This window comes from Lolium rigidum, unplaced genomic scaffold (genome assembly GCF_022539505.1).
Source record: "Lolium rigidum isolate FL_2022 unplaced genomic scaffold, APGP_CSIRO_Lrig_0.1 contig_44750_1, whole genome shotgun sequence".
Classification (NCBI taxonomy): domain Eukaryota; kingdom Viridiplantae; phylum Streptophyta; class Magnoliopsida; order Poales; family Poaceae; genus Lolium; species Lolium rigidum.
Window position 1 is genome coordinate 1 of NW_025900600.1, and position 26984 is coordinate 26984.

General features: G+C 42.7%; 1 protein-coding gene across 1 annotated transcript; it reads right to left on the minus strand.

The window, feature by feature from the left end:
• Positions 1–14988: 14988 nt before the first annotated feature.
• LOC124681481 lies at positions 14989–24777 on the minus strand. Its single transcript, XM_047216392.1, has 13 exons — positions 24628–24777; positions 24155–24199; positions 24004–24052; positions 23814–23862; positions 21437–21507; positions 18765–18823; positions 18558–18656; positions 18124–18181; positions 17680–17816; positions 17535–17591; positions 15813–15910; positions 15330–15529; positions 14989–15250 (listed from the first exon to the last, which is right to left on the minus strand). Exons 1-13 carry the CDS (start codon positions 24667–24669, stop codon positions 15180–15182), a joined length of 1035 nt encoding a protein of 344 aa, XP_047072348.1. The 5' UTR covers positions 24670–24777; the 3' UTR covers positions 14989–15179.
• Positions 24778–26984: the final 2207 nt, after the last annotated feature.

Consider the following 26984-nt stretch of genomic DNA (forward strand, 5'->3'; position numbering starts at 1 on the left):
AACATTAGTGTATCACATATATTGACATCAAACACACAAAACATAATGTGAGAGATGTTCTTTCAATCTTTTCTAAAACAGAATGACTAAAATACCGTTCATAGGCCAAGAGTTGAACGGGCAACTAACTTAGTGAAAACATACATGATGATGTATGTGGTTCACCGGACATAGTTGTGTGTGGGAGATTCTTCTACTTCATGAAAACTTCCAACAATGAATTGAGTATATAAATGTGGATATATTCGATAAGGAAGAAGTTTGAAACTTTTGAATGGATTCAAATAAAATTCAGCATGAAGTGGAAATCATCGTAATAGAAAAGTCAAATATCTATGATTGGATCATGGTGGAAATATTTGAATTACAAGTTTTAGCGAACATCTAAGAGAGTTATGAAATTGTTCTACAACTCACGTTTCTTGGAGTATCATAGTGATGATAGAGTATCCGAGAGATGTATCCAAACCTTGTTGGGTCAATGATGAGATAAAATATTAATGCCATTATATTTTTGTGGATTATGCTTCAGAGACTACCGCTTTTACACTAAATAGAGCATCATCATGATCCGTTGAAATGACACCAATAAACCTTAATAGTCCTTTCTTTAAATTTTGGTCTAAGAGTTTACAACCAAAATCGGATGAATGTCTTTGTTGGTTATCCCAAAGAATTGATTGGGAATTCTTTTCACTGTGAAGTAAAAGACAAAAGTGTTTGTTAAAGTTACTTGCTTCTTTCCAAGAAATTTTTTTCTAGCGAAGTATTTGAGTGGGAGGACAATAGAACTTGATAAGGTTTATGAACCTGAGCATAATGATCAGAGTAGCGCAGCATCGGAAATTGGTTTCGGAAGCGGCCACGACGATCATGGCTTCCATGACTACAAAGTGTTTTAGCCATGGAGATCGAAGTACTTATTGAACCTTGTAGGTATGGTTTACTTTGTGATCAAATAAATGATTTGTGGACAAAGGATTGATTTTGAACAATGATAAACCAACTACAAACAAAGAAGTTATGATGGGCCCTGACTCCATTAAAATGGCCATGCACCATGAAATCCATGATAGATGAATACTTTTTGAAAGTAAATGGATCTATAAAATTGATGGACTTGGATAGAATATCCTAGAAGAAGCTCAACTTGTCGAAAAGTTGTTTACGACAAAGTTCAAAGAGTTGACTAAGATAAGATTAGATCTTTTGTAGCAATGCTTATAGTCTATGTGGATTATTCTAGTAATCGCTACATATTAGATATGCTAGTAGGATGGCAAAATACATTACTTAACAGAAGTGTGTATTAAAGGTGTATACAAGATACAAACCAAGAGTTTTGCTAGTCCGTAGAATACTAGATAGGTATACGAACTTCAATTGGATGAAGTAAGTATCGCGGAGTTGGAATCTTCACCGGATGAAATAGTCAAAGAGTTTTTGATTTCATCAGAGACGATGAAGATGCTTGCATTTTCAAGAAATTAAGTGGGAGCGCTGAGACATATTTGTAATACTTTATGTAGATGACATATCGTTGATTATAAATAATGTAATTATATAATTTATTAACAAGGTTTCATTGAGAATTAACTTCAATGAAAGGATATGGACTAAAACATATTTAGTGTCAGGATCTATGAAGATAGATTGAAAAACATAATAAGTTTAAGTCAAAGTACATAGAATGAATATTGAAGTAGTTCAATATAGAAATATTAAGAAGGTGTTCTTTTCATGTGAAGGTTTAACAATATTTGAGTATATTTGACACTCAATGAGTAAAACCACATGAGTGAATTTAGATCACGAATAATACGTACATAAACAGATGGTCTGTGCTCTAAAGAGTTAGGAGCATATACCAGAATGATTCATGTGATGATTATTGGACAACAGTAGGAATATCCTTAAGTCCTTTAGAAGAACCAAGGATATATATATATATAATTTTGTATGGGGTAATAACAAACAAATCGCTGTAATGTATTGCACTGATATTAGTTTGGTCACATATGAGAATAAATTTCAATCTCAATTAGGCTAAGTGTTGTTTAAAAGGTAGCACAATGAGCTAGAATAAGTCTATGCTAGATTTAGATGTGTTCTAAATATTGTGACGGTTTCTACAGAAGAAGGCAGAGCATGTCATTGTTTTGACAATGATCGAGGATGTTAAGTCAAGAAGTTCTTTGAGAACTTGGTGTAGTTCGATAGTGTCGAACTTTGAAGCTATATTGTGTGTGACAATATTAGTGACATATTTCAGACCGCTGAATTAAGGTTCCACCAGAAGACCAAACATATTTAATGCCGACTCATTTGGAAAATGAGTGATGCGTTAAGACGTAAATGAATTGCAAAATACATACGTTTCTCAGCATGTCAGATCCGTTGACTAAAACCTCTCCCGTGAGCAAAACATGATAAAGCACCGGAAGGTCAAGGTGTTATATCTTTACAAATATAAACTAGATTATTGACTCTAGTACAAGTGGGAGACTGTTGGAGATATGCCCAAGAGGCAATAATAAAATGGTTATTATATATATTCATATTTATGATAAATGTTTACATACCATGCTATAATTGTATTAACCGGAACATTGATACATGTGTGTTATGTGAACAACAAGGAGTCCCTAGTAAGCCTCTTGTATAACTAGCTTGTTGATTAATAGATGATCATCGTTTCGTGATCATGAACATTGGATGTTATTAATAACAAGGTTATGTCATTGATGAAATATGTAATGGACACACCCAATTAAGCGTAGCATAAGATCACGTCATTAAGTTATTTGCTATAAGCTTTCGATACATAGTTACCTAGTCCTTTCGACCATGAGATCATGTAAATCACTTATACCGGAAGGGTACTTTGATTACATCAAACACCACTGCGTAAATGGGTGGTTATAAAGGTGGGATTAAGTATCCGTAAAATATGAGTTGAGGCATATGGATCAATAGTGGGATTTGTCCATCCCGATGACAGATAGATATACTCTGGGCCCTCTCAGTGGAATGTCGTATAATTAGCTTGCAAGCATATGAATGGTTCATAAGAGATGATATATCACGGTACGAGTAAAGAGTACTTGTCAGGAGACGAGGTTGAACGAGGTATAGAGATACCGATGATCAAACCTCGGACAAGTAAAATATCGCGTGACAAAGGGAATCGGTATCGTATGTGAATGGTTCAGTCGATCACTAAAGTCATCGTTGAATATGTGGGAGCCATTATGGATCTCCAGATCCCGCTATTGGTTATTGGTCGGAGAGAAGTCTCAACCATGTCTACATAGTTCGCGGACCATAGGGTGACACACTTAAGGTTTGATGTCGTTTAAGTAGATATGGAAATATGGAATGGAGTTCGCAGTTTTGTTCGGAGTCTCGGATGGGATCCAGGACATCACGAGGAGTTCCGGAATGGTCCGGAGAATAAGATTCATATATAGGAAGTCATTTTACAAGTTTGAAAATGATCCGGTGCATTTATGGAAGGTTCTAGAAGGTTCTAGAAAAGTCCGGAAGAAATCACTATGGAAGGCGGAGTCCCGGAGGGACTCCACTAGCATGGCCGGCCAAACCCTAAAGGGGAGGAGTCCCAGGTGGGCTCCACCTTGGTGGCCGGCCAACCCCACCTCAAGGAAAGGTGGGAGTCCCACCTTGGGTAGGACTCCCCCCTTGAGTAGGTTTCCCACCTTTGGGAAGTTTTGGTGTTGGGGTCTTATTCGAAGACTTGGACTACAACTCTTGGGGCTTCCACCTATATAATGAGGGACAATGGGAGGGTGGCCGGCCACTCTAGCCTCCACCTTGGCCGCACCCCTTTGAGGGCCGGCGCCCAAGCCCCCTCTCCCCAAACCCTAGCGCCCCTCCTCCACACATCTCTCCCGCAGCGCATAGGCGAAACCCTGCCAGAGATCTCCACCACCACCGCCACCACGCCATCGTGCTGCCGGGATTCCGAGGAGGATCTACTACTTCCGCTGCCCGCTGGAACGGGGAGAAGGACGTCGTCTTCATCAACACCGAACGTGTGACCAAGTACGGAGGTGCTGCCCGATTGTGGCACCGTCAAGATCTTCTACGCGCTTTTGAAAGCGGCAAGTGATCATCTTCTGCAACAACGAGATCTAATCTCGTAGGCTTTGGAAATCTTCAAGGGTTAGTCTCGTGATCCCCTCGTTGCTCCCATCTACTAGATTGCATCTTGGCTTGGTATTTCGTTCTTGCGGTAGGAAATTTTTTGTTTTCTATGCTACGAATCCCATCACCTTTCGCTTAAGTGCTTAGCCATTTTGGGGGGGCTGGATATTTCCAAATAATCCAGCCCGGATAATCCGCTCCACACTAGGGCCGAATAATCCAGCCCCCTAAAACCGGCAGGGACATCAAAACGAGTACGAACATAACTAGAGCATTTGGACTCTGATTTTGATGATCTTGGGCTCGTTTTGAAGCTAGTAACAACATCTACAAGATCATGCAGGAAACCATCATAGTCTAGCAAGGGAGGATAAAAATAATGATGAGAGGTTTAACCTATCTAAAATAGACAAACCAGTAAAACCTCCAACCTTGAAGATGTAACAAGTTTTCCGTGCAAAATCCGTTCTCGACGAACTAGAGCTTGCCATGGAGATTAACACAAGATATAAGTTATCTCATGGATAAGAACAAAACAAGAACCAAGAAAAATGATGCCAATGATGCAAAGGTTTGATCTCTCTCTGAACGATACGATGAAGTTACTCACCCGAGAGCCCCTCTTGCTAATACGACTATCTATCCTATAACCCGATCTCACAACTAACTCCACGAGACCAGTAAGAAACAAACCCTATCAAGATCATACATGTGCCTTGCACATATTCCACTTGAGGTTGATGATGACGTTCTTGTCCACCTCAAGATGGAACACCTTTTTTTTATTACACTTGCTTGTTGAAGACTTGCAAATTTCTCCCCCATACTCCTATGGGAGAGGCTCTTCTTTGGGCATGTATTCACATTGTTTCACCCACACAATCTGCTTTTGTTCTGGGGCTTATGATAACCATGGAAAAAATAGCGCGCTATTTCGACGTTATAGCGGTGATGTAATGTATTTAGAAGGTGAATGATACGCCATGCATAATTTGCTCGCTATGACGCTAATCTCGCTATTAGCGGTGCTAAGCTTTCTATTTGTTGTAACGTTATAGCGCGCTAAAAAAATTATGGAACTAGTGGCAGCCCACGAGCCCCCAACCTAGGTCAACTCAACCTCAGGTCGGAAACCAACCACTCGCCAATTTCTACTACCCACGCGCCGCGGCGTTGGCGGCTACAGCAGCAACACCTCTCTCCTCCAGCTCAGAACGGCCTCCTCGGTGTGGCACGTCGCGGTCCCGACCAGAATCACTAGGAGGAAGCGCGTCTCGACTAGGAGCTCGATCTAATACTAGTCTTCACCGCCAGGCCACCAGCTCTTGCGCAGCACGCGACCTAGTTTCATCCTTGCAGGTTTTCTTCCAACTTGACCAGTACCGGAAGGTAGTTCAGTAGTGGTAACCGTAGCCCGTAAACACCATTGATAACTGATAATGTACTCCTTGCCTATGAGATCACTCACATGATGCACGAAAAGAAGGGTGGAAGGGATGGTATGGTAGCAGTCAAGTTGGACATGAGTAAAGCTTACGACCGTGTAGAGTGGAGTTTTCTGGAAAGAATCATGCTACAGATGGGTTTTGCAGAAAAATGGGTTAAGGTGGTAATGGGTTATGTGAGATCATTCACATACCCTATCAAGGTCAACAAAAATCTTACTGAACCGTTTACCCTAGAGAGGGGCTTCGACAGGGAGATCCTTTATCTCCGTACTTATTCATTTTATGTTTAGAAGGTTTCTCAACTCTTTTGGATAAGGTGGAGGAAGATGGTTCGATTCAGGGAATAAAACTTTTTCCCAATGCTCCCTCTATAAATCATATTTTCTTCGCAGATGACTCTTTTATTGTCATGAAGGAAAATGTTGCAAATGCACAAAAGCTCAATCAGATTTTGGAGTTGTGCGTTCGTCAGGACAAGTAATTAACACGGATAAATCCTCGGTTTTATTTTTGCAAAGGCACAACGGACCATGTGAAACAAACGGTTTTATGTGTGCTAGGAATCCCTTGGTTTTAGGTGTGCTAGGAATCCCTCGAGAATCACGCATTGAGGGGTACCTCTGTCTCCCTGTTCACCTTGGTACACCAAAACCTAAAGAGTTTGAGTATTTGAAGGAGAAGATCTGACAGCGCATACAGGATTGGAAGGAAAAAGTTTATCGTCCAAAGCGGGAAAGGAGGTTTTGATTAAAGTTGTGGCACAAGTTATTCCCACCTATGCTATGGCTTGTTTTGACCTTACTAAATCACTTTGTGATGATATTAGTGGTACGATCTGCCAGTACTGGTGGAATCAATAAGATGGAAAAAACAAGTGTCATTGGTTAAGCTAGGACCAAATGACTAGAGCGGAACATGGTGGAGGGATGGGTTTTCGAGATAGGCACATTTTTAATATGACGATACTAGCAAGGCAGGGTTGGAGATTGCTGCAAAATCTGGACTCACTATATTGTACAGTACTCAAAAGTATGTATTATGCAGATTGTTCGATCCTAGAAGCCACAACACAGAAAACTATGGCCGACACCTGGAGGATCATACTTCAAGGAATTGAGCTTTTGAAGGATCGTCGTGTTCGCACTCTGGATGAGATGGAGAAACTGGTCATGGTGTCTGATCTAATCGACCATGGCACATCTCAATGGGATGTGGACGTCTTACGAGCCATACTTTTAGAAGAAGATTTTGAGGAAATTCTAAAACTTCCTTTGCGACAGAGAATCTAAAGGTATGATTGTTGCACCCCCATGGGGCTCTCACAGCGATTTCAGCTTCTCAGCCGTCCGATCTTCCTGGCAGGCTAATCTCGGCCGTTGATTCCTGGCTCAATTCTGCTAGCTAACCCCATGCAACGGCCAATTGTTACCCGCCGCCGGCTGCCATGTGGGCCCCACCTTTTCCGGCCCCGCACGTCAGCGACCGTGGCTGGGATCTGCATCGGTGCGCATTGGCGGCGGCCAGTGGATCTCCACCCCGCAGGGGTATTTTCGGAATTTCATCCTGGCAAGGTATAAAAGCGAGCCCCCAGCCAAAAAAACCCTAGCCTCCCCCTGCCCCGCGTCCGCCCCCGTCGCCCCGCCCTCGCCCCCGTCGCCCCGCCCTCGCCGTCGCCCCGCCCTCGCCCCCGTCGCCCCGCCCTCGCCCCTGCCCCTTTGTCGTCGCCGGCCGCCGCGTCGAGGCGCCTCCAGCCCTGCCCGCCCTCCTCCCCAATCCTCGCCCGCCCTCCTCATCGTCGTCCTCGCGCCGTCCTTCTCCCCCACTGCGGCAGCTCGCTCGCCGTCGCGCCGAGCGGCCGGTCGGCCCGCGCTGCTCCCCCGCCGCTGCACACCGTGCTATGGCCGGGCGGAACTGCGGCCGTGGTGGAGGCGCAGTGCGAGCACGGTGGCCTTCCCCGTCCCCGGCCGACTAATCCTCCTCCCAATCATCCCCTCGTGTTCTTCTCCCTCAATCCCCTCTCCTCTGACTCCTACCCGCTCACCTTCCTTGTTTCCTGCTCTCTCCTCAACCAATCCCCTCTCCTCTGCTGCCTCTCCCTCCTCCAGTCTATCTCCATCGTTGCCATGGACGACCGGGAACAGCGCTGGCTTGGGGCGGGACAGAAGATTTGTGGAGCCAGGCCAGGCCACCTCGCTGGCACATCCATCCTCGCTGGCCCAGGCAAAATAAGGTGCTTATGGCTTCTCTTCTTCTTCCTCATTCTGCTCACAAATTTCACTCCCCGTCCAATCCATGATGCCTGATATGTTTTGCCACTGCATACGTGAGGCCAAATTGGTTTGGATATATTCTCCCTGGATTTATATTATTTGTGCTTGTAAGGTGTTCGATGAATTGTCTACATGGGCTAATAGGTTTTGTCTGTTTATGTTGCAGGCTGCGAGTTTCGCTCAGTGGATGAAGAAGCATGACAGGAATAGCTGCAAATATAAAACTCCAGTCATGTAAATTGGTTTCCTGTGCAGTTTAGAATTTTTGTTTACTAGCTGCCAATATTTAGTCTATGTAGCTTAGGTATATCCTAGAAAGAAATTATATGTGCACATGCTCCTGCAACTTTTGGCCTTTTAGCTTTTGAAATGGTGGTGTGGCACTGATCCAAAACACTAATCTGCATTAGTCATCAGCAATAAACATAAATTTAAACACATGACGAGGTTCCACTTGGTTGCGAGCATCGCCTTTGTACGGATATACATGGACGCCAAGGTCCGCTACGTGTTCTTCACCATCCTCTAGATACGAGTTTCTCTAACCTGATTTACGATCATTGCAATTTTGTTTGTCTTCTAAGGTGACATATAACATGATGTGCTTCTTTAACTCGTACATGTTGGCTATATTTTGCATCTTTAAAAGCCTCTCTTTTTATCAATACTCGGATGGTTCAGCTTCAAAAGCACCAAAGTTTTATGTTAATGCATGGGTGAGTGGAGATACTGAATGTAATACTCATTTTCCCATCTTTATACAGGGTTGTACCGATACCAAGTGTCATTTTACTCTCCCGCTTAGAAGGACCTCTCTAGGGATCCTGGTATTTTGTCGACCCTTCTGATCTTATATAGTGATATTTTTCCAGAACCACCACTTATGTCTTTCCTACATTTGAAGTTTGGGAATTCCTCTTAAATTCTTGATGAATAGGATTTTGGAGGCCATGTGCCACTTCGCTCGGGATGCTTAATTAGCCGCGAGCATCGAACTTGGATTACTTGCTCACCCTTTTGGGTTTAGTGCATCGTAGCAGGTGCAAGCAACAATTAAGAAAATAGCTAAGAGTTTAGGCCACGCCTTTTTTCTGCCTTTGACGAGCCGAGGTGAGCTGGTGCCAACCATTTTATTTTTTCCAGGGCATTTATATTTAACATTGTGTGCTGATATGCTATATTTTTAATTGTTATTGCAATCAACAATTTTTTCGTGCTCTTCGTGTTGTGCCTGCAATATACTAATATATTACACTCTGTGGTTCTTCCATGTCCTGCAGATTAGTATAATTTTAGGAACAAATATCCCCTAAGTTTATAGTGCAATGTGGCTACCTCTTGCTGAACTGGCACGCAAAGATCAACTTTCCTACATTTGATCCATATTACTTCAAAAAGGTCAGCTTTGCTCTTTGTTTGATTATTATACATTTATTTATTTCTAGACATGACAAAGTAAGTTCTTACTTTGCTGCTAGCTCAAATTCTTAAGCACAAAAGTTGGTCTCTGATGAAATTAGCATGTTTTCTGTCAAAAGTAAGCAAAACAATGGAGTATATCTGGCTTCAAAAAGAAGCAATGGGCAGTGCAGTTGCAATTGCAAATCATGGCTACAGAATTTCCTAATATAATTTGAGTTAGTGTTTGGGCTCTCTTCTGGAGGAGCCTGAGCATATCTTTTTAGTTTTCCGATGCTACTGCTTCTTATAGTTACCTGCAACAGTGTTCAAGCCTCTCTCTATGTTGAATAGATGGTACTCCATCCGTCCATAAAAGAATGTTGGAGATTTGTCCAAATTCAGATGTATCTACATGCTAAAGAGTGTCTACATACATCTAAATTTAGATAAACTTGTGACATCCTTTTATGGACAGAGGTAGTAATACTTTTGCCCATTGATTTATTTATGTAGCTGGAAATACTAAATGTGCCATTAAGATTGTTTAACTAAAAAACAGAAAGTTATGTTCAGTTTGATCATTTGGAGTTTTAGATTGACCACGGTGAGTTTTTCATGAATCGCTTAGGACATAAAGCTATGCAGAATCATTTGGTGTACAAATATAACACATACACGCTTTTCTGTTTTACCATTTCCGGTTCTTATTTATTTATTTATAGGTTTTGATTGGGCAGATGATATTCTTGCACCTGAGCTCCTCCTTTTGGTGATGTGAGCCGGTGAGTTTTCTGCACCTATGCTCTATCAGAGGTATTACTTATTTTTGTCAATCCATGAAGTCAAATACAAGTGAAATAATTCAAGAGGAGAAGAAATATAGGTGCACCCTTGTCATTTGCTGAACTATTGAATGTACACTCAAGTTGTAGCTAGCCATATCATTCAACTAAATAGATATTACCACCATGAGGCAACTCCACTCTCTACTTCAGCGAGTGGATATTTTTGCGTCATTGATGGAGTCATTTGGTTAACTTAATTTACCTAGATGATACTTTAGTTTTTATGTTTAGGCCTTATTCGGTTACCTCAGATTTCAAGTGGATTGAAGGGGATTAAGGGATATTAAATCCCCTGCAAGTCAAAATTCCCCCCAATACACTCCAATACTCTCCAATCCACTTGGTGTGGGGATTAACCAAACAAGCCCTTAAGGAACTTAAATTGCTAATTCTAAGAACAGAGGAAAGAATTACAAATTTTGTTCCTAAGTGAAGCATATATGTTTTCATGGATTTACTGTTTATATGCCTCTGAACTTCAGTAATATTATGTAGTGTGGGCTACTTAACAAATTTTTAGTTTGCAAAAATTAATTGAATTTAGTTTTATAGGCAGCTAACCTTTGGTTATTACAAACTATGGCCCTAATACAGTAGAACTATGACCCTAATTTCTATGCCGTGCTACATACTTATATTTTGTTCTTTTTTATTAAGTATTTATTTTAAGATTTTCACAATGAACTTATAGTAAGATATCTTAATGAAGCATTTCCGATATCCTAATGAAGCATTTTGTTATAATTCTTTGTGCAGATTGTTAGTGGACCTCGAGGAGGCGTAGTATCTGTAGACGATAAGTTTGAAGTATTCTACATCGATTATGGTAACCAAGAAGTGGTTCCTTACAGTCGCATACGCCCAGCAAGCCCATCTGTTTCTTCCTCTCCCGCTCTTGCTCAGCTGTGCAGTCTTGCCTACATAAAAGTACCTGGTCTGGAAGATGATTATGGTCAGGAAGCAGCCGAGTATCTTAGTGAATGCCTGCTCGGCAATTCAAAACAATACCGGGCAATGATCGAAGAACGTGATACTACTGGGGGAAAATCAAAGGGACAAGGGACTGGAACTGTTTTCATCGTGTCTCTGGTCGATGCAGAGACAGAATCCGGCATCAATGCTGCCATGCTCGAGGTTTGTGTTTCTGACTAAGCATTATGAGTTGCTGTTGAGCTTATGTTTAGTTATCGTGAGCTACTGCAAAGTCTGCTTTCATCTTTCAACAAGGAGCCTTCTTTGTGAAAATAGTTTCACATGCTATGGAAATAGGTTTGAGAATATTGCTTAGGCAGTTCTTAGTATGTTTAACTTGTAATGGGTTCACATTTTGTTCACAGCTAAAGCTTAAGGTACGAGTAATGGAATATCCAGTACATTAGGATTTTTGTGTTCTGTTTGTCTGAGAAGTTAAAACACCTTGATGGTTTGAGGTGTAGGTAGAAAACCAATGGCACTTGAATATCTGGTTAGTAAGTTTCACTTGCTCAGTTTAGCCTCGACTTAGTAAGTTTATTTTTAAGTCATAAATTGCATACGAATCCAAACTTTCAATTAATCGACCTTGCGGCTAAAGCGGCTCTTTTGCAAAGCGGAGGGGGTGCCTTGATGCTTAGACGTCGCTCCTAAGCGACGTTTTTTAAACCATGGCTGAAACAATATGTACTCTTTGTTGTATGCAATCCGGACAAGGTTGGGGCCGGGTCACAAAGTGTATTTACTGTTTGATTTTTTGATATAGAAATTCAGTGGCCAAGTTTGCAATTTTAGTGACAATGATGCAATAAATATGTTTTATTTATGGTTGCCTTAAATGAGCTATTTGTATAGTACACCATCTTATCTTGATCATGATTTCATAGTTGTCGTAACCTTTAACTTTTGCTAGATTCAGGCTTTGTCACACATCATTCTAGGTTTGCAGATTTTATCAGTAGCTTATAGCTACGCAATCATTCGGTCTGTGCGTGGAAATTAGACTCAGATTTTAACGGATTATATTTGCCATGTCTAAGTGTGCTGCCACTTGCAAAGTTAAGCGTCAGTCTCACGCTAAGCGTACTGTTGTGTCTAGGTGATTTGATACCTGCCTAATTATGCATACGATTTTTCAGGAAGATGTTATCTTGCTTCTCTCATGGCCAAATTAGGTGTATTGCATTATATCAGCTATGTTTAAGTTGTTCTTGATGCTACAGGCTAAGGATGAATTCCATCTTGAGCTATGCGAATATATCTAAGTTTGTGTGACTGTTCTGTTTAACACCTCTGCGCTACCAGCGGAGTGTTCTCCTCTGTACCTCGATGTTTGTAATAAAGTCAAAACAACTATGAAACAGTGGGGTATTCTTCATGTGTAAAAGCTGTCAAATATGTTGACCTGCTGACAAATACAATCATCATAAGCTTCGTATGGGCTTTGTCAATAAGCATTTGCTGCTCCGTTTGTGATTCCGTTTGATTTATCAAAGCTATTATCATTTCCTTGCCTGATTTTATCATCGATATATAAAATGTAAATTGGAACGAACTTCACGGGACCGTGCGCCAAGGCGCACATCTAAATCTAGTGAAAGATAGTGTTGCATGGTCTTTCGTCCCAGTTCTGCCTGCATATATGCAACAAAGTAGCACATTCTCTGGCTCAATTTGGGTACCGAGAAGAATCTGAATGTAATCGTTGGGCTGATTATGCCTTCCTTTTGTACCTGAACTTGTTGCCAGCGATTTGGCTGAGCACTCTTGTTAATAAAATTTCAGTTTTCCATCTAAATATATGTATATAGGTAATTATTGCCTCCATTCAAAATGTGTATTTCTAGATAACTAAAAAAGGCTTATATTTGGAAACGAAGGTAGTAGCTTGGCAGAACAGCTATATGATATCCTTAGCTTTTTTAAAAAGATTATATTTCAGAACGGAAGTAGTATTGCATAAATAGCCGTGCTCATGAACTCGGTGCAGGCGGAGCAGGCTGTTCGGTTGGCAGAACAGTCACAACTGTTCCGTTGGAGCTGATGTTTCCCCGCATAGCGTCATTAGCATCTCCACTCGTGTCTCTCAAACCGTTCCGTAAATGGTACTGGATTGAGTGTTTAGGAGACCTGTTTTGTTCATCCTACGTTTGGGGGTGTCGCTCCCCAGTCCCTCAAACGCCCTCCCCAAATGAATATTAGTACACAAAAATAAAGATTTTCATTCAGATTTGATTATATATTACAAACTTTGAATGAAAACGGCTAGATTTCATCTAACCCTAGCCTACTGACCGCCCGGCAGTGCGTTCGACGGTCCTGCTCCATCGTCGCCTCCCCTCCGATGCAGCTCCTGCTGCGCGCGCTACCTCTCCATGCGTAGGGCGGTGGCCAGACGCCGCTGCTCCGGCAGCGCGTCGTCGCCGGCCCTCCCCTGCTGCGCCGCCTGGAGGGAGAGCTCGACGGCGTGGCGAATCTACGCCTCTTCGCGGGCACGGGCGGCATCGTGGATCTTCTTCTCCGACTCGAAGGACTCGACGAGCACACGTTGCTGATCGGCCGTCTCGTCCGGGTGCAGCCCGTCATGGTCGGACCACTCGAACTCGTCGTCGTCGTCCTCCTGCTCCGCCTCCTCCTCATCGGCCTCCTCCTCCTCCTTCATTCACGCCTCCAGGCGCGCCACCAACACGTCGGCCTCCGCCGCAAACGCATCTGCCCGCCTTCCCCAGGCCGCCTCCGTTGCCGCCAGCGCCGCCTACCGCTGTTGACGCTCCTCCACCGCCAGTTGTTGCTGGCGCTCCATCGCCTCCCGTCGTCGGCGCTCGATCGCCTCCCGCCGTTCACGGTACTGCGCCTCCCGCTACTCGCGCTGGCGCCGGCACTCATCACACCACCGCTGGCCAATATCCTCCGTTCGGCGCCGCCGCGCCTCTTCTGCCGTGGCGGCGTCGAAGGCCGCAATGGTGTCCGCCAGCGCCTCCTCCTCCCACTCCGCGTTCTCCTCAGTTGCAGGGTCTCCCGATGCTGCTGCCGCCGCCTCACGCTGCTGACGGGCCCGCTGCTCGATTGCCTCCCGCCGCTGCCAACGCTCTGCACGCCAAAGCTCTGCCCCACGCCACCGCTGCTCTTCCTGGGCGGCGGCGGTGATGTCGAACTGCGAATCCGGTGGTGGAGGTGGTGGTGGAGGAGACGGCGGTGGAGGGAACTGGCCATCGCCAGGGCGGTTCATCATTGCGCAGTGGTGTTGGAGCGACGAGGGATGTGCTTGTGGCGGAGAAAGGGGTGTCGGCGGCTGTGGTGGCTACCATTGAGCCGGGGGGGGGGGGGGAAGAAAGCGTGGGAACGCGCAATGGCGTCCGAACGCTGGCGACAACACCGACGAGACGTCTCGCCTGCCCCTCCATCGCCATAAAGGCAAAGCTACGACGCTTCGGTCGTGTGTCAATGCGCACGAATAACTTCCACCTAGGTCCAAACTTGAATGAGACGCTGACGCATCGGCCCCGCCACTCCCTGCCTCGCTTTTCGTTATGTCTAGCGTGTCGGAGCATCCCCTATGTGGCGGGACCCTCATTCTCTTCATAACCTCATTATCTTCATGTGATGTCATCATCTACGATCTGAAGTTTGATATTAGAACCTCATTTAGTCATGAGATATCATCATCATCGATCTGAAGTTCCATATTAGAACCTCATTCTCTTCACGTGATGTTATTTCTTGTAAGCGTGAGTTAAATAGGGCAGCCCATGAACTTGCGAGAATTGGGTGGTCATGGAGCCCTTGCTCTGGTAGTACGAGGTACCAGCACCGACCGCTGGTCTTGCGTCGAGCGAGATGCCCCAATATCTCGCCCCAATAAAGCCTATGCTTTCTCTCCAAAAGAAAAAAGTAGCAGCCACCTGAAATATTTCTAACACTCCGAAACATTCAGGACAGAACCATTAGGCATCGAAGACACCTAGGGCAGAATTAAACAACTACCCTGTTGTCTAATATTCTGTACATACATCAGTAAGGTTAAATTTTTGCCTGGCATTAAAAGGTTCAATCTCATATGTGGATTCTACACGCATGCTTCAATCACTTTCCTGAGAGTAGAACACCTTCTTCAGAGCACCGGGCAGGTTCAGGACAATCTCCGCGTATGCTGAAACAAGTACATATCAGAACAAGCTCAGCTCAGAGCTTCGCAGAGGGGAAAGGAAATGGTTTAAGATAGGAGGAACCTTCTGGCAAACTCAAGGTCTTCAACGCATCCTCGGCATAGGGAAGGCGAAATGGTACAGGTTGAGCGGTCGCTCCGCTACTTGACCGCCGGCCTGCTGCAGATATTCTTTTATAAGAGCGAAGCGGCCAAGCCAGGACCCTCGCCTGACTGGGCAGGGTGAAAAGTAGATCTGAATATCGGATGCTCACTGTAACCTTGCTGCTCAAGTCACACATGAGTGGAAATGTCAGCCTCTGGAGTGTACGATATGCAGTTTCAGTATATAAATGCTACGGGTATAAATGACATACCTCCCTCTGGTCCATATTAATGGACTCAACTTTGTCTAGATTCGTATGTATCTAGTTAAGTGTTTAGACTAGATGCATGCAAAGTTACACAAAGTTGTGTCCATTAATATGAACCAGAGGGAGTAGTATTTTAGTACGAATGTGATGATACTGTAGCAAAATCTAACTGAAACAACCCAGAGTCTCCTTACCATTCGAAATCTTCTAATACAAACTCTATCAAATTATAAGGAAGACTATTGAACAATTCTCCAATTTGGTTCCCATAGAGCTCCTTGATAAGACGAACCTTGAACATGAATCACGTGGAAAACATTAGAATCAGCACATTGTTGTCAAATATAACACATTGGACAAGCTTTATGGTATATAGTTTTCAAGTATTTGCACACAATGATTAAACTCACACATACACGTAGAACACATACATATTAATCGAGACGCGACGTTAAATAGATGTAGAATAAAACAAGGTAGGGAAGATAGAGATTTTAAAATCGTTTTCTGCAAAATAAACTTCACTGTAATCTATGACAAGGTCATAAAGGATGCAAACACTACAAAATTGTAACTGTTTCAGATTTCAAAAAGCAAGACCATAAATAATAAACATATTTAATTGACCTTAATTTTGAAAACCAAACTAACCATTATAATGTGAAGTTTGAGCTGGTTAACCAAATTTCTGGTTATCAGCTAGAACCTTTGGTTTCAAACAGGATGTAAACTCTTCTTAGTCTAGCGGTGAAGCAGAAGTTGTATGCCCAGACACAGCAGATGAAAGGTACCTTAAGCGAACATGCCATGTCCAGGTAAATCCTGATAGAGAAAATTAGCAAATAACACCAAAGGAGGTGTAATTATGAAAATAACACCATCAAAACAGTAGAGGAGGTTTGTTGAGTCAGACATGGGCCCCAAACCCAAAAAAAAACGTAGTTAACGCTCAATATGTAGCCCCATATAAACACTAGATGGCCAATCTGCAATCTTAGTGTCTGACTCAATTGTCCTGGGTCACGTCCAATGTTCAGGCACAGTGAAGACAACGCTCAGTTCCAGCCAGTTTTGTCATCGAAAATTGGGAAAAGGCAGGACTTGCCCTTTAAACATGTCACAGAAGAAGGAATAAACCTATTTCAATGGTTAATGTTTGCATTTATTTTCGTGTGGAAGGGCTTGAGCATAAAACAACAGGATCCCCGTCACAAAAAAAGGGAGGATAAAGATGGTTTTGCTGAACCATGGACATTGGTAAATAACAGGACAAAACTGTATCTATTGGGAAATAACACTAATACCTAGAGGAAAGAGCAAATATCCCCTTGGCCTTAGTGAAAGATGATATAGAAGACAATCCCAGGTTGACAACTTCAAATCTAAGGAAGCATTGTGTTGCAAGCGAGGATCTGTCTGAGACAGCCAAAGGTAACTGCAGAGGTACCAATAATCCTTTCGATTTTTGGGAAAACAGTTGTGAATTAGAGTTATTTCCAACATGAAAGGTTAATAGGTTGTAGAAGTGGCCGTCTTTACGATGTTATTATTGTCATGATTGTACACTATCGAGGTGTTACTAAGTTAAGTTTTAGGTTAATACATTGTATGAAACAAAGTGGTCAAGGTTGTTAGGCTAGAGTAATATAATTTTACTATGCATCGTCTCTTCTCTGACAAATACTTACCAACTGAACAATTTATATAGATATACGTAAAATTCCATCTATAATAGAAGGAATATGGATACGACATAAGTAGTTTCACAGAATCACAGCTCACATAACGTAATGATGTCCAAGATCCATTATTAAACAACATGAGAACAAAACTACAACCCTGTACTTCAAGCATACGTTTGCACTTTATAGTAGATAAGATAATCAAAGGGAGATAGTGCAATATTTGAAACTGACCTGCTCTCTCCTGTCAATATAAGACTGTAAAATTTCTTCAAGATGATCAATAAACTTCTGCAGGGAAAAGAAGTCATCTGAGTAGATAGAACTATTTGAATAATAATTGAATGGTAAAAGCAAGTGTCCCATGAAAAAACTTTACAATGGCATTAGATGACAGGTGATCACTTTCTACTTCTCGTATCGGCAGAAAGAAAGGTAAGGTGTGCTCAATCACAGTCATCTTTTCGAGGAATGACTTGCTCTCCAGAACACAGTGATAAATTTCACAAGGCTCTCCTGCAAAATATAATCTGCTTGTTATTTAGTCGAGAAAAACATATGTAGTTACGATGCCTCTCTTCTTCCTTTTTAGATAACTTACTATGCTTATGTTGGACTAGTGTTCTGAATGCCAGGGTTTGCACAATGAAATAAGTCTGATTAGTTTAAAACAAACTAATTGTAGCTAATAACAAATTGGTGTTAACTGTCTGCTTCGTAAAATATCGCCTCTGCCTATCTTATTATCCTACACACAGCCTTGTATGGTACAGATCAGACATTTCACGGAAATTATGATATTGAAAACGTTAAGTGTAATCACCAGCGAAGAATGTCTCGTACTGTATACCAATTCTGGCACCATCCAAACAATAGATAACCTATGAAAAAGAAATAAAATTGTTACGGCAAATTAACTTATAAAATAATAGAGGTAATGGAATAGGTGCGTTAGTTGAAACTAGCATGCCAACTCATGAACATAATTTTATTCTATGATAATAAATTAATAATATAATGACATATTACAAGGTAGATATAACATGGTCTGTAGGCTAAATTCTATTGTTGTAGCAATCCTAGGCTCAGAACAAGAATGAGAAATTGTGATACCAGAACAAAACTATTAGCAGCAACAGAAAAAATATCGACCACCAATGATAAAACTACAGCATAAAGTGCAGTCTTTTTGGTAGCAAATTACAGAACTCAACGGTGAACAAAAGACACTACTGTAGACTCTAGGAACAAGGTTACCTTATTTCTAATTCTATAAGTTGTCCTTGATTGAAATTGACAGTCTGCTGGAACATTTGTTTGGTTCACCATCGCCTTCCTTTCAGCCTCCATATGGACCTGGTCTACGAAATAAAGCGAACTCATCAAAAACCCAAAATGAACAGGGCAACAGTCTATTTCATGTGTACTAAATATGAAAACAACAGGGTGCTTAAGGATAAGTACCTTCTCACGGATAGTTGCCAGCAAACCATCATTCCACTGCTCATCATCTATTGATATCTCTACAAAGTAGAACAGCCTAAGTGTAAGAAATGAAGCGGTTCGATAATATATGATTAAAATTATACTGCTAGACTGTATGAGAAGACTAAATATGTGTCATACTGACTGTAACAACACAACCCATGAATATGAAAACACTCACGTGATATACAAAAAAAAGTAAAAAAACTGCCACTTATCCACAGTAAAATTACTGAAAATTTTGTAAATAGTTCTTATTGGCATGTCCATGTGTGTGGCATGTGCAAATCAAGAATCAAGGCAACAGTGTGAAAAGCAGCATACCATGCATATGGAAGCATGAAAATAATAAATCACATAAATATGCTTCATGAGTTCTTGATGTGGAACAATAAGCTCATAGAACCATCAATCTACCACTTGCAATGAAATTCTTTGGTTCGTATTTATGCCAAACATAGTTTAGATTTTGTAGTGAAATAGAGCTATGAATCTCAGCATATATGTGTAGTTCCAGAGTCGAAGACTAACCAATCCTACTTATTATGCTATACATTTAGTAAATAGCTAGATTATTTAAGTTTCTATGAGTGCACACCAGGGACTTCTATTTTCGACCACATAATGAACTCTAGTTCGAATCTAGTTGAGATCTTGGACTATTATCTGTCCATGTGAGCTACAGATCCAAACCCACGAGCTCAAATGTTCAAAGTGGCCCTAGAATGCCATCTGGTGAAGCACACTCGCATTTTTTCAACAAAGCCTAAACAAGCCTATTTTTCCCCAGTGTTTTATCAAATCAATAATTTGGCGGGTAATCTGTCATGAAAACCTATAGAGATCAAAGTCACATGAGGTATTACAGAAGGTAAATTGTTAATACAGCTATCACCACCAAAGGGATGCATAACCACACAAGAAAAGTGACTGTGAGGACTGGGGGAACAAACTCCACCTTGCTACTACAAATGTTTTTCCCATAGGAGAAAACAGTTAAATAAAGAGGTAAGTTCTCTTTTGTGCTGCTTCAAATGTGCATCGCTGACTCGACGCAACTGCTTCCTACCAGAGAAAAAAGGCAAGGGTAGAAAGAGTACAACCAGGAAATCGTAACAGTACTATGCCTAATACAAGATCCATGGACAATAAGAACAACACTACAATTTAGGAGAACGTGTTTGCCACTGCCACCTGGAATTTATGGAAGCAAAGGAATGCACTTATTTTTGACAATGTAACACCTTCTTAGAGCTTGGTCCCTTTCTTTTAAGAGGGAACTCTTCCTTATTTCTTACAGAAAGAAGGACGACCTAAAAACCCCTCTCCTAGACTGGCTAGACGCTTTTGCCCAGGGCTAGGCCCTTTTTTACATTGCCTCCTTTCTTCTCCTCTTGTACATATTTTATCTCTTTAAATAAAATTTTACTGTCAGGGCCTCCCCTACAGTTTTCAGCTCAAAAAAGGAGAACGTGAGATTCCAGCTCTCCTTTCGTGAGATTACACACATATATTTATATGTGGAGAGTCCCTCGTACCTTAGATGTGGATAGTAGTACAATACAAGAAACAAGTTCGACCAAGATACTAAGAAATAACAAATACTACCTCCGGACGTAATTAATTGACGCGGCCACCCGCTAATGACATGCATGCCCAGCCCTCCCTCCGCGTCGATTAAATCCGACCAGAGGGAGTATGACACTAATGATCACAAGACAGTGTGGAAGTGCTTCCTATGGGAATGAACAGCATCCTAGATTACATGTAACTCCGCGCCATGTTAAGCCTGATGGAGAATAGAAACCTGATATTTCAGCGATGGTCTTGATGACTCTTGACCGTGAACCTAATGTCACTCACAAACATCAGTGACAAATGGATCGAAATTCTATCTCCATTTAATTGTAATTTACGGCCAGTAAGTGAAGCATTATTGCCAATTCACTATCTAAATGGAACTGAATGGGCAACTTAAACCAACATCTGGAAGCATCGCAACGCAGCCTTCAGTGGCCTCCCTGCTTGACACGATCAAGGTCGAGGCACGGTCTGGGCAGAAGCAGGGCCTCGGGGCATTCACAGGTTAAGTTGTATGGCGTGGTGTTGGTCCTCCTTTGGACTTGTATATAAACTCATTTTCTATCAATGCATCGAAATGAAATGCTTTTTGCGTTTTCGCGTAAAAAAAACTTGAACTAATATCCTACAGAGACCATTAAAATCACTGCCAGGTAAAGTTACTTAGCCATATAAGGTATAATAATCAAACACAGGTGAGAACATGAAATTTGAAAGTTCGTTTATAAGTTCAAGATTAAAGGTTTGAACTCAAAATAATCATCAAGTGACCTGCGAGTATGGTTTTGCAGAACTGTGCAGCCTTTGTGCCGGTTAGCAGATAATTTATCAATTTGACTCTCTGCATTTAGTTTGGAAAATGATAACTAGTTGATCTAAGCATGGGAACTTGTAAAGTGAGCAAAACGCTCCTGATAAGTGAACTTAAGGTACAGAAAACTGCAAAAGGAGATAGCATACCAGGTATATTTGTTTCTATATATAATGTGGTACTGAGCATTGCTGGCAAATCTTACTATTAATAAAGATGGTAAAACCATAAACATCAGAGTTGGTGAGGCAAAAAGTACCTTCAGTTTGTGCAACTCGTGCAGCCTCGAATTCTTTCTGTAGACGCTCAAAAATCAGCTTATCAGAATCCCTAAAACAATTTAGTGAATATGTATAAGAATATTTTACTAGTCATGCAATCACACATTTAAAGACATCTGCATAGAACAGTATCAGACAAACAGTTATGTAAAAGAATGCAGATGCCTAATAGAAAGGCCACTGCTTATTTTGGGGAATACCATCTGGCATATGACCATAATATGGTAGGGATAAGATGATAAGAACAATCGCTATGATATGGAGATCAGAGCATCCATGTTTAATTGAAATATTAAACAGGATGCAATAACAGCTTAGAAGATTCATTTCTTGGCTAGTACCAACAACATCAGAGGTGAGGGTGGGCGTTCGGTTGCACCGAACCGATCGGTTCGGTTGTTCGGGGTTTCAATAAATTCGGTTAGGAAAATATGATGACCGATCGGTCATCTGAGAAAACACTAACCGGGGAGTTCGGTGAACTGAAAATTCGGCTCGGTCTCAGTTAGCAGCGAACAGACCGATACTGACCACGCGAGATGTAAGATTTATAAGAAAAAATCAGATTGTAGGAAGAACATCTCATGAACATCAATTAGTACCAAGAATCTCCAATCACAGAAAGAGAAGATGGCATCGTGATGCAGTCAAAGGGACAACATAAGATCCTGATGCGGGCCATTGCCACAGTCGAACGCCGGAGAGAAGGACCGTCGGCTGCAGTCCAGCGCCCGCCGGGGCCTGAGATGACCGTCGGCTGCAGCCTGCAGGCCCGACCGCCACCTGCCGGGGTGGAGAGGAGCATCGGCTGCAGGCACGACCGCCGCCTGAATGGGTAAGCCGTGAAGGGAAGTATACCAATTGCAACCTACAGGCCATCGATGCCTAACGGAGTGGAGAAATTGAGAGGCGGCGCACCAACAGATAAGGTTACGCCATTGGTGGGGAATCGGGAGTGTAAATGGTACTGTTTTTTAGGGTAAGTGCTAGACTAATGGGGCTGAGTACTTGAAAGCAAAGGATTCACTACCTCACGGGATTTTGAGATGTTGGGCTGTGGGCTGGAATACATAGGCTTTGGGCTAGCTGCATGTCTATTCGGTCTTAACGGTTCTTCGGGTAACACATACACATGACCAAACTTCATTTACTAATTTCGGTTTTTAAGAAATGCTGACCGAATTAGTCACTGACATTTTCGGTTCAGGTCTATTCGGGTTCGGTCAGAGTTATTTCGGTTCGGTAATTCGGTCCTCGGTTAATATGCCCACCCCTAATCAGAGGTGACTGGACTTGCCAGGGCTGCAACATGACAGACTGGTATGTGGATCGAAATTTCATAGGTCCGGCCCTAACGTATGATCATGTGGGATCATTAGATCATGATCGTAACAAGTTTATCAGCATAGTGCCTATTGAGAATTCAAGTTAATATTAGTTATAGCATCACTTAAGCTCTTTAAATGTTTTCTAATGTAAAACTATCATCCAGAGACTAGATCATTAATGATTAATTTATAGAAACGTGAGCTAAATAAAATGTCAAAAGGTAACTCCAGTTGAGTAAGATGTGAACAAAATGCACCCGTATTTACAAGAGATATTAAGTTATACTGAATAATTCAAAATTAAATTTGCAGACTAATATACTTGAAAAAAGAAGTCCATCAGAGTCCATTGCGTATAGAATACACGTGGTTATAAAAATATGTGGTAATCGTTATTGTGCAACATTGCAGCAGGCGTACTTAACATAGCATTAGAAAACAGGCTCATTTATTCAACTCAGCACCCAGCCGCAATGTCATTTCTTAATATTTTGGTAGTTCTAGATCGGTAACTTCATTTTCATTTGTTCGAAACATATTCTCTTCCGTATTGAGCTAATGACGCTACTGTCCAAAATGAGAAGAGGACAAATCCATGTACATATGTTTATTTAAGATAAAATTGAGTTCCTCCCTTTCCTCAATTTTAGCACAACTATACAAAGTTCAACAAAAGGAACAATCAGAGAATTCAGTGCAGTTGCAAATATATTTGTGGTATAACTTTTCTTCCAACAGAAAGGGCCATCGAATTTTAGCTGTTTCCATATCTAAGTTAAATGAAAGCTATACAAGGATGACCTCACACAGTGGAAACTGACATCATGAAAGAAGGAACCCATAAGTGGGCAAACAATTAGTTGGCAATTAGAATAGAGTTTTTGAAACTTTGCTTATCCAAGTGTTACATGGTACGTAAATTAATTAATGATTAACCATTAAACACACAGTTGGCCAGCTGAGTATACGTCCTTCACGTTATCAGAATTCAGAAGCTTGGACAAAAAAGAACAAATAAAGGAGTTACCGTGAGAGGCGCTCTTTCAGATCTTCATGCCTTTTGAGAAGATTCGACACTGCAAAACAAAAGGGCAAATATGGGCTAAGACAGCAGGGAAAGGTGCTTCGTAGAATCAATAAGTATGTGGGTGAGGGGTACAAAGGTTCCCCAAGAGTACAATTAATTTGCACAGCAGCTGAAAGGGAAAGGTTATTACGCCGTGCACGTGTGGTCTCAAGTTTTGCATCTTCATCCCTTACGTAAGTCTGCAGTTAATGGAAGGTGAAGAAAAAGACATCTTAATACCACCAAAAAAAACCTATACACTGAAGACATACAAAGCCATCCGTGTGTAAATGATAGCATACCAGTTCTGATAGCGAGTGTTGGCGCTTCCTTAGTTGCTCGCCATGCTGCAATATACGAAAGCGTTAATAAAAACTGAGTGAATTGGGTAAGCTCGGTTCTTGATGTATCAATTTAAAGCTTTCAACTGTTTATGGGAAACAATTTCCTTGCAGATTCAAGTTGTATGTATACGGTCTACAAACTAAAATGGCAGCAATTTGGCAAATAGTGTTGTGTGCATGGTATGCCTAAGGCAACCAAATAAGCATGTAAGGAAGGATCTTATATTAGGAGAGTAGGCCATTAGTACATCATGTTAAGGTCTAAGTAGCCAGATGCCTCAAATCGACCAGATGACTTATGTTTCAGTTATCCTTTTTTTCGAGAAATTCAGCTACCTAATTATCTCCAAGGACCAGATTACAGAGACATTAAAAACAAATGCAGCACAAAAACTCTGTTGAATAGCGGGAGGTAGGGCTTCCGGCCGTACCTCCGAGGGGGAGGTCATGGCCACGGTGACGGAGAGGTCCATCCGGTCCGGGGCCAGGAGCGGATCTAGATGGTTGCGGACGGAGCGGAGACAGCAGGGACGCGGCGAGGTAGAACGGGAACGGCGATGGCGGCAACGCGCGTGAGAGGCGGGGGGTCTGGGACTGAGGCTTCGGCTTCGGCTTCGGCGGCGACGCCGAGCTACGGCGCGGCGGCAGCGCTAGGGCACAGCGGTGGTAGACCACCACAGGAGAAGAGATTTTAGAAGGAACGGCACTTTGTCGGATTAGAGTCTGGAGATGATTACTGATCAGGTCAGGTCGAGGAAGGAACGCAAAGAGGAAAGTTGAGGTCCGTGTAGGCGTGAAGTAGATGGCTCTGGATGGTTCGGATACCTCTTGTGGGTTGTGTGACCAACGAAAAAACTAGAGTAAAGTCTGAAAAAAACCTTGAATTTATAGAGGGTGTTGAAACCAAACCTCAAACTACCAATCCCGGAAATCAGCACCCTAAACTTAGTATTCCCGGTCTAAGTTGACATTCTGGTTGTTGCCAAACAGGGGATAGTTCCGTTCTCTCATCACTCTCGTTGACATCCGAGGCCCACTTGATCTCTCGTCTCTGGCAACGGCAGGAACGCCCACGTCTTGAGCAGCATCGGTAGCGCTTCCCATCCAGGACGCACACATACTGATTCTGTCTTTGCTTCATTTGAGTTTTGGCAAATACGTAGACAACTAGCGACGGATTAATCGATTAGATACTAAACATCAATCAGCTAGCTAGCTTCTTGACTTTCGATTAGTTTGCAGCGTAAACGTGTTTCTCTGCGAATTGTGTCTCGGCAAGCTACACCGGCTGAATCAAATCGGGGACCGCACAGCGCGTGCGAGTACAGACGCAAGCCCTTACCGCTGCCGGCATCCTATGCCTGCTGGAGCGCGGCCCCGAGACCTACGGCCGCGACGTGTAACCACTCGGCCAGAAGACAGCTGCGGCGGCCACGACACGGCACCCTAAGTCGCTCAGCAGGCACAAATGCCACTGGGTGACCGGGAGACATTTCTTCCGGTGCTGGCGGCGCTGAACAGCGAAGCCGACGCGGTGACCATGGCTGCGAGCTACCGGGTGTTGACCTGGACAAGGAGGGGGCACACGCCGTAGCCATCCTGCAGACATTGCCTGATTTCCTAGAGTGTGTCGACGTGGTCGAGCGACGCCCGCGCGGAGGTTGCTGCCGCCCTTGGTGCCGCTGCAGAGTCTCCTGGTGGCCACCAACCACCGCGGCCGTCATAGTGGTGGCTGTGTGTTGTGCTCGCTCAACGAAGATGGGGAAGGAAGGGCAGGCTATCTTCAGATTCCTCAGTCAACAATCTCAGCTTTGATCCACATCAGCAAATCCCGGGGGAAAACAAGCATCTGAACAAGTAATCACCGGGAAGTGGGAGTTTGGGGTGCTAATTTCAGGGATTTAAAGTTCAGGGTCTGATTTCGACCGTATCTATAAACCCAGGGTTTAAAACAGACTTTACTCAAAAAACTATAGCGCTAATAGCGATCCTATACCATATCTGGAGGGTGAGAGCCTATGCTGCTCGCTACTACGTTAAGCCCGCTATTAGCAGCGCCACGCGCGCTATTTGATTTTACATCATAGCGACGCTAATTATTTTTTGTCAAAAATAGCAAGCCCACTACCCATTTTGGCCCGCGAGCCACCGAAACCCTAATTCTAACCTAGACACGGACCCAGGTTGGCAACTCCCTCGTCATTTCTCCCACTCCTTACCACGCAAGGCGACGATGGCGGTTGCATTTGCCGGTGCAGCGTCCGTCTACTCCAGCAATGGTCGGCTGCCTCCGCCGAGCCGCCGCCTCTTGCCAATCCTCCTCCTCTTGCCAAAGCGCCAAGTGTCGATTCAACGCATCTTTTCTAGGTGTTAGAGGACTTCACAAGTTTCCATTGCTTGGTGTTGCCGCTTGCTGACAGGCTCTTGGCTGGTTTGGCCCACGACAGGAACTAATGAAGAGCCTGATTATTTCATCGCTCAACTGTGAGCTACTCTGAATCTTTGTTGTAGTTAGTAGTTACTAAATGGAATGAATATGTGCATAGAAATAATAAAGCAATTCTGAAATCCCCAGAGAGCAAAAAACTTTGACATGAAACTCTTGTACATTTGTTATTTTTTTATTTTTTGCGAAACGCTATTTTGTAAAATAGCGCGCTATTAACACGTTATACCGTGCATAGCGTATTTTGGAAGGCCGCCCTATTTTATTTAGCGCGCTATTTTTTTTCCTTGGTTGTGACCGTTGGACCTGGGCATTTCTCCGAACCAAATGTTATTGCTAACT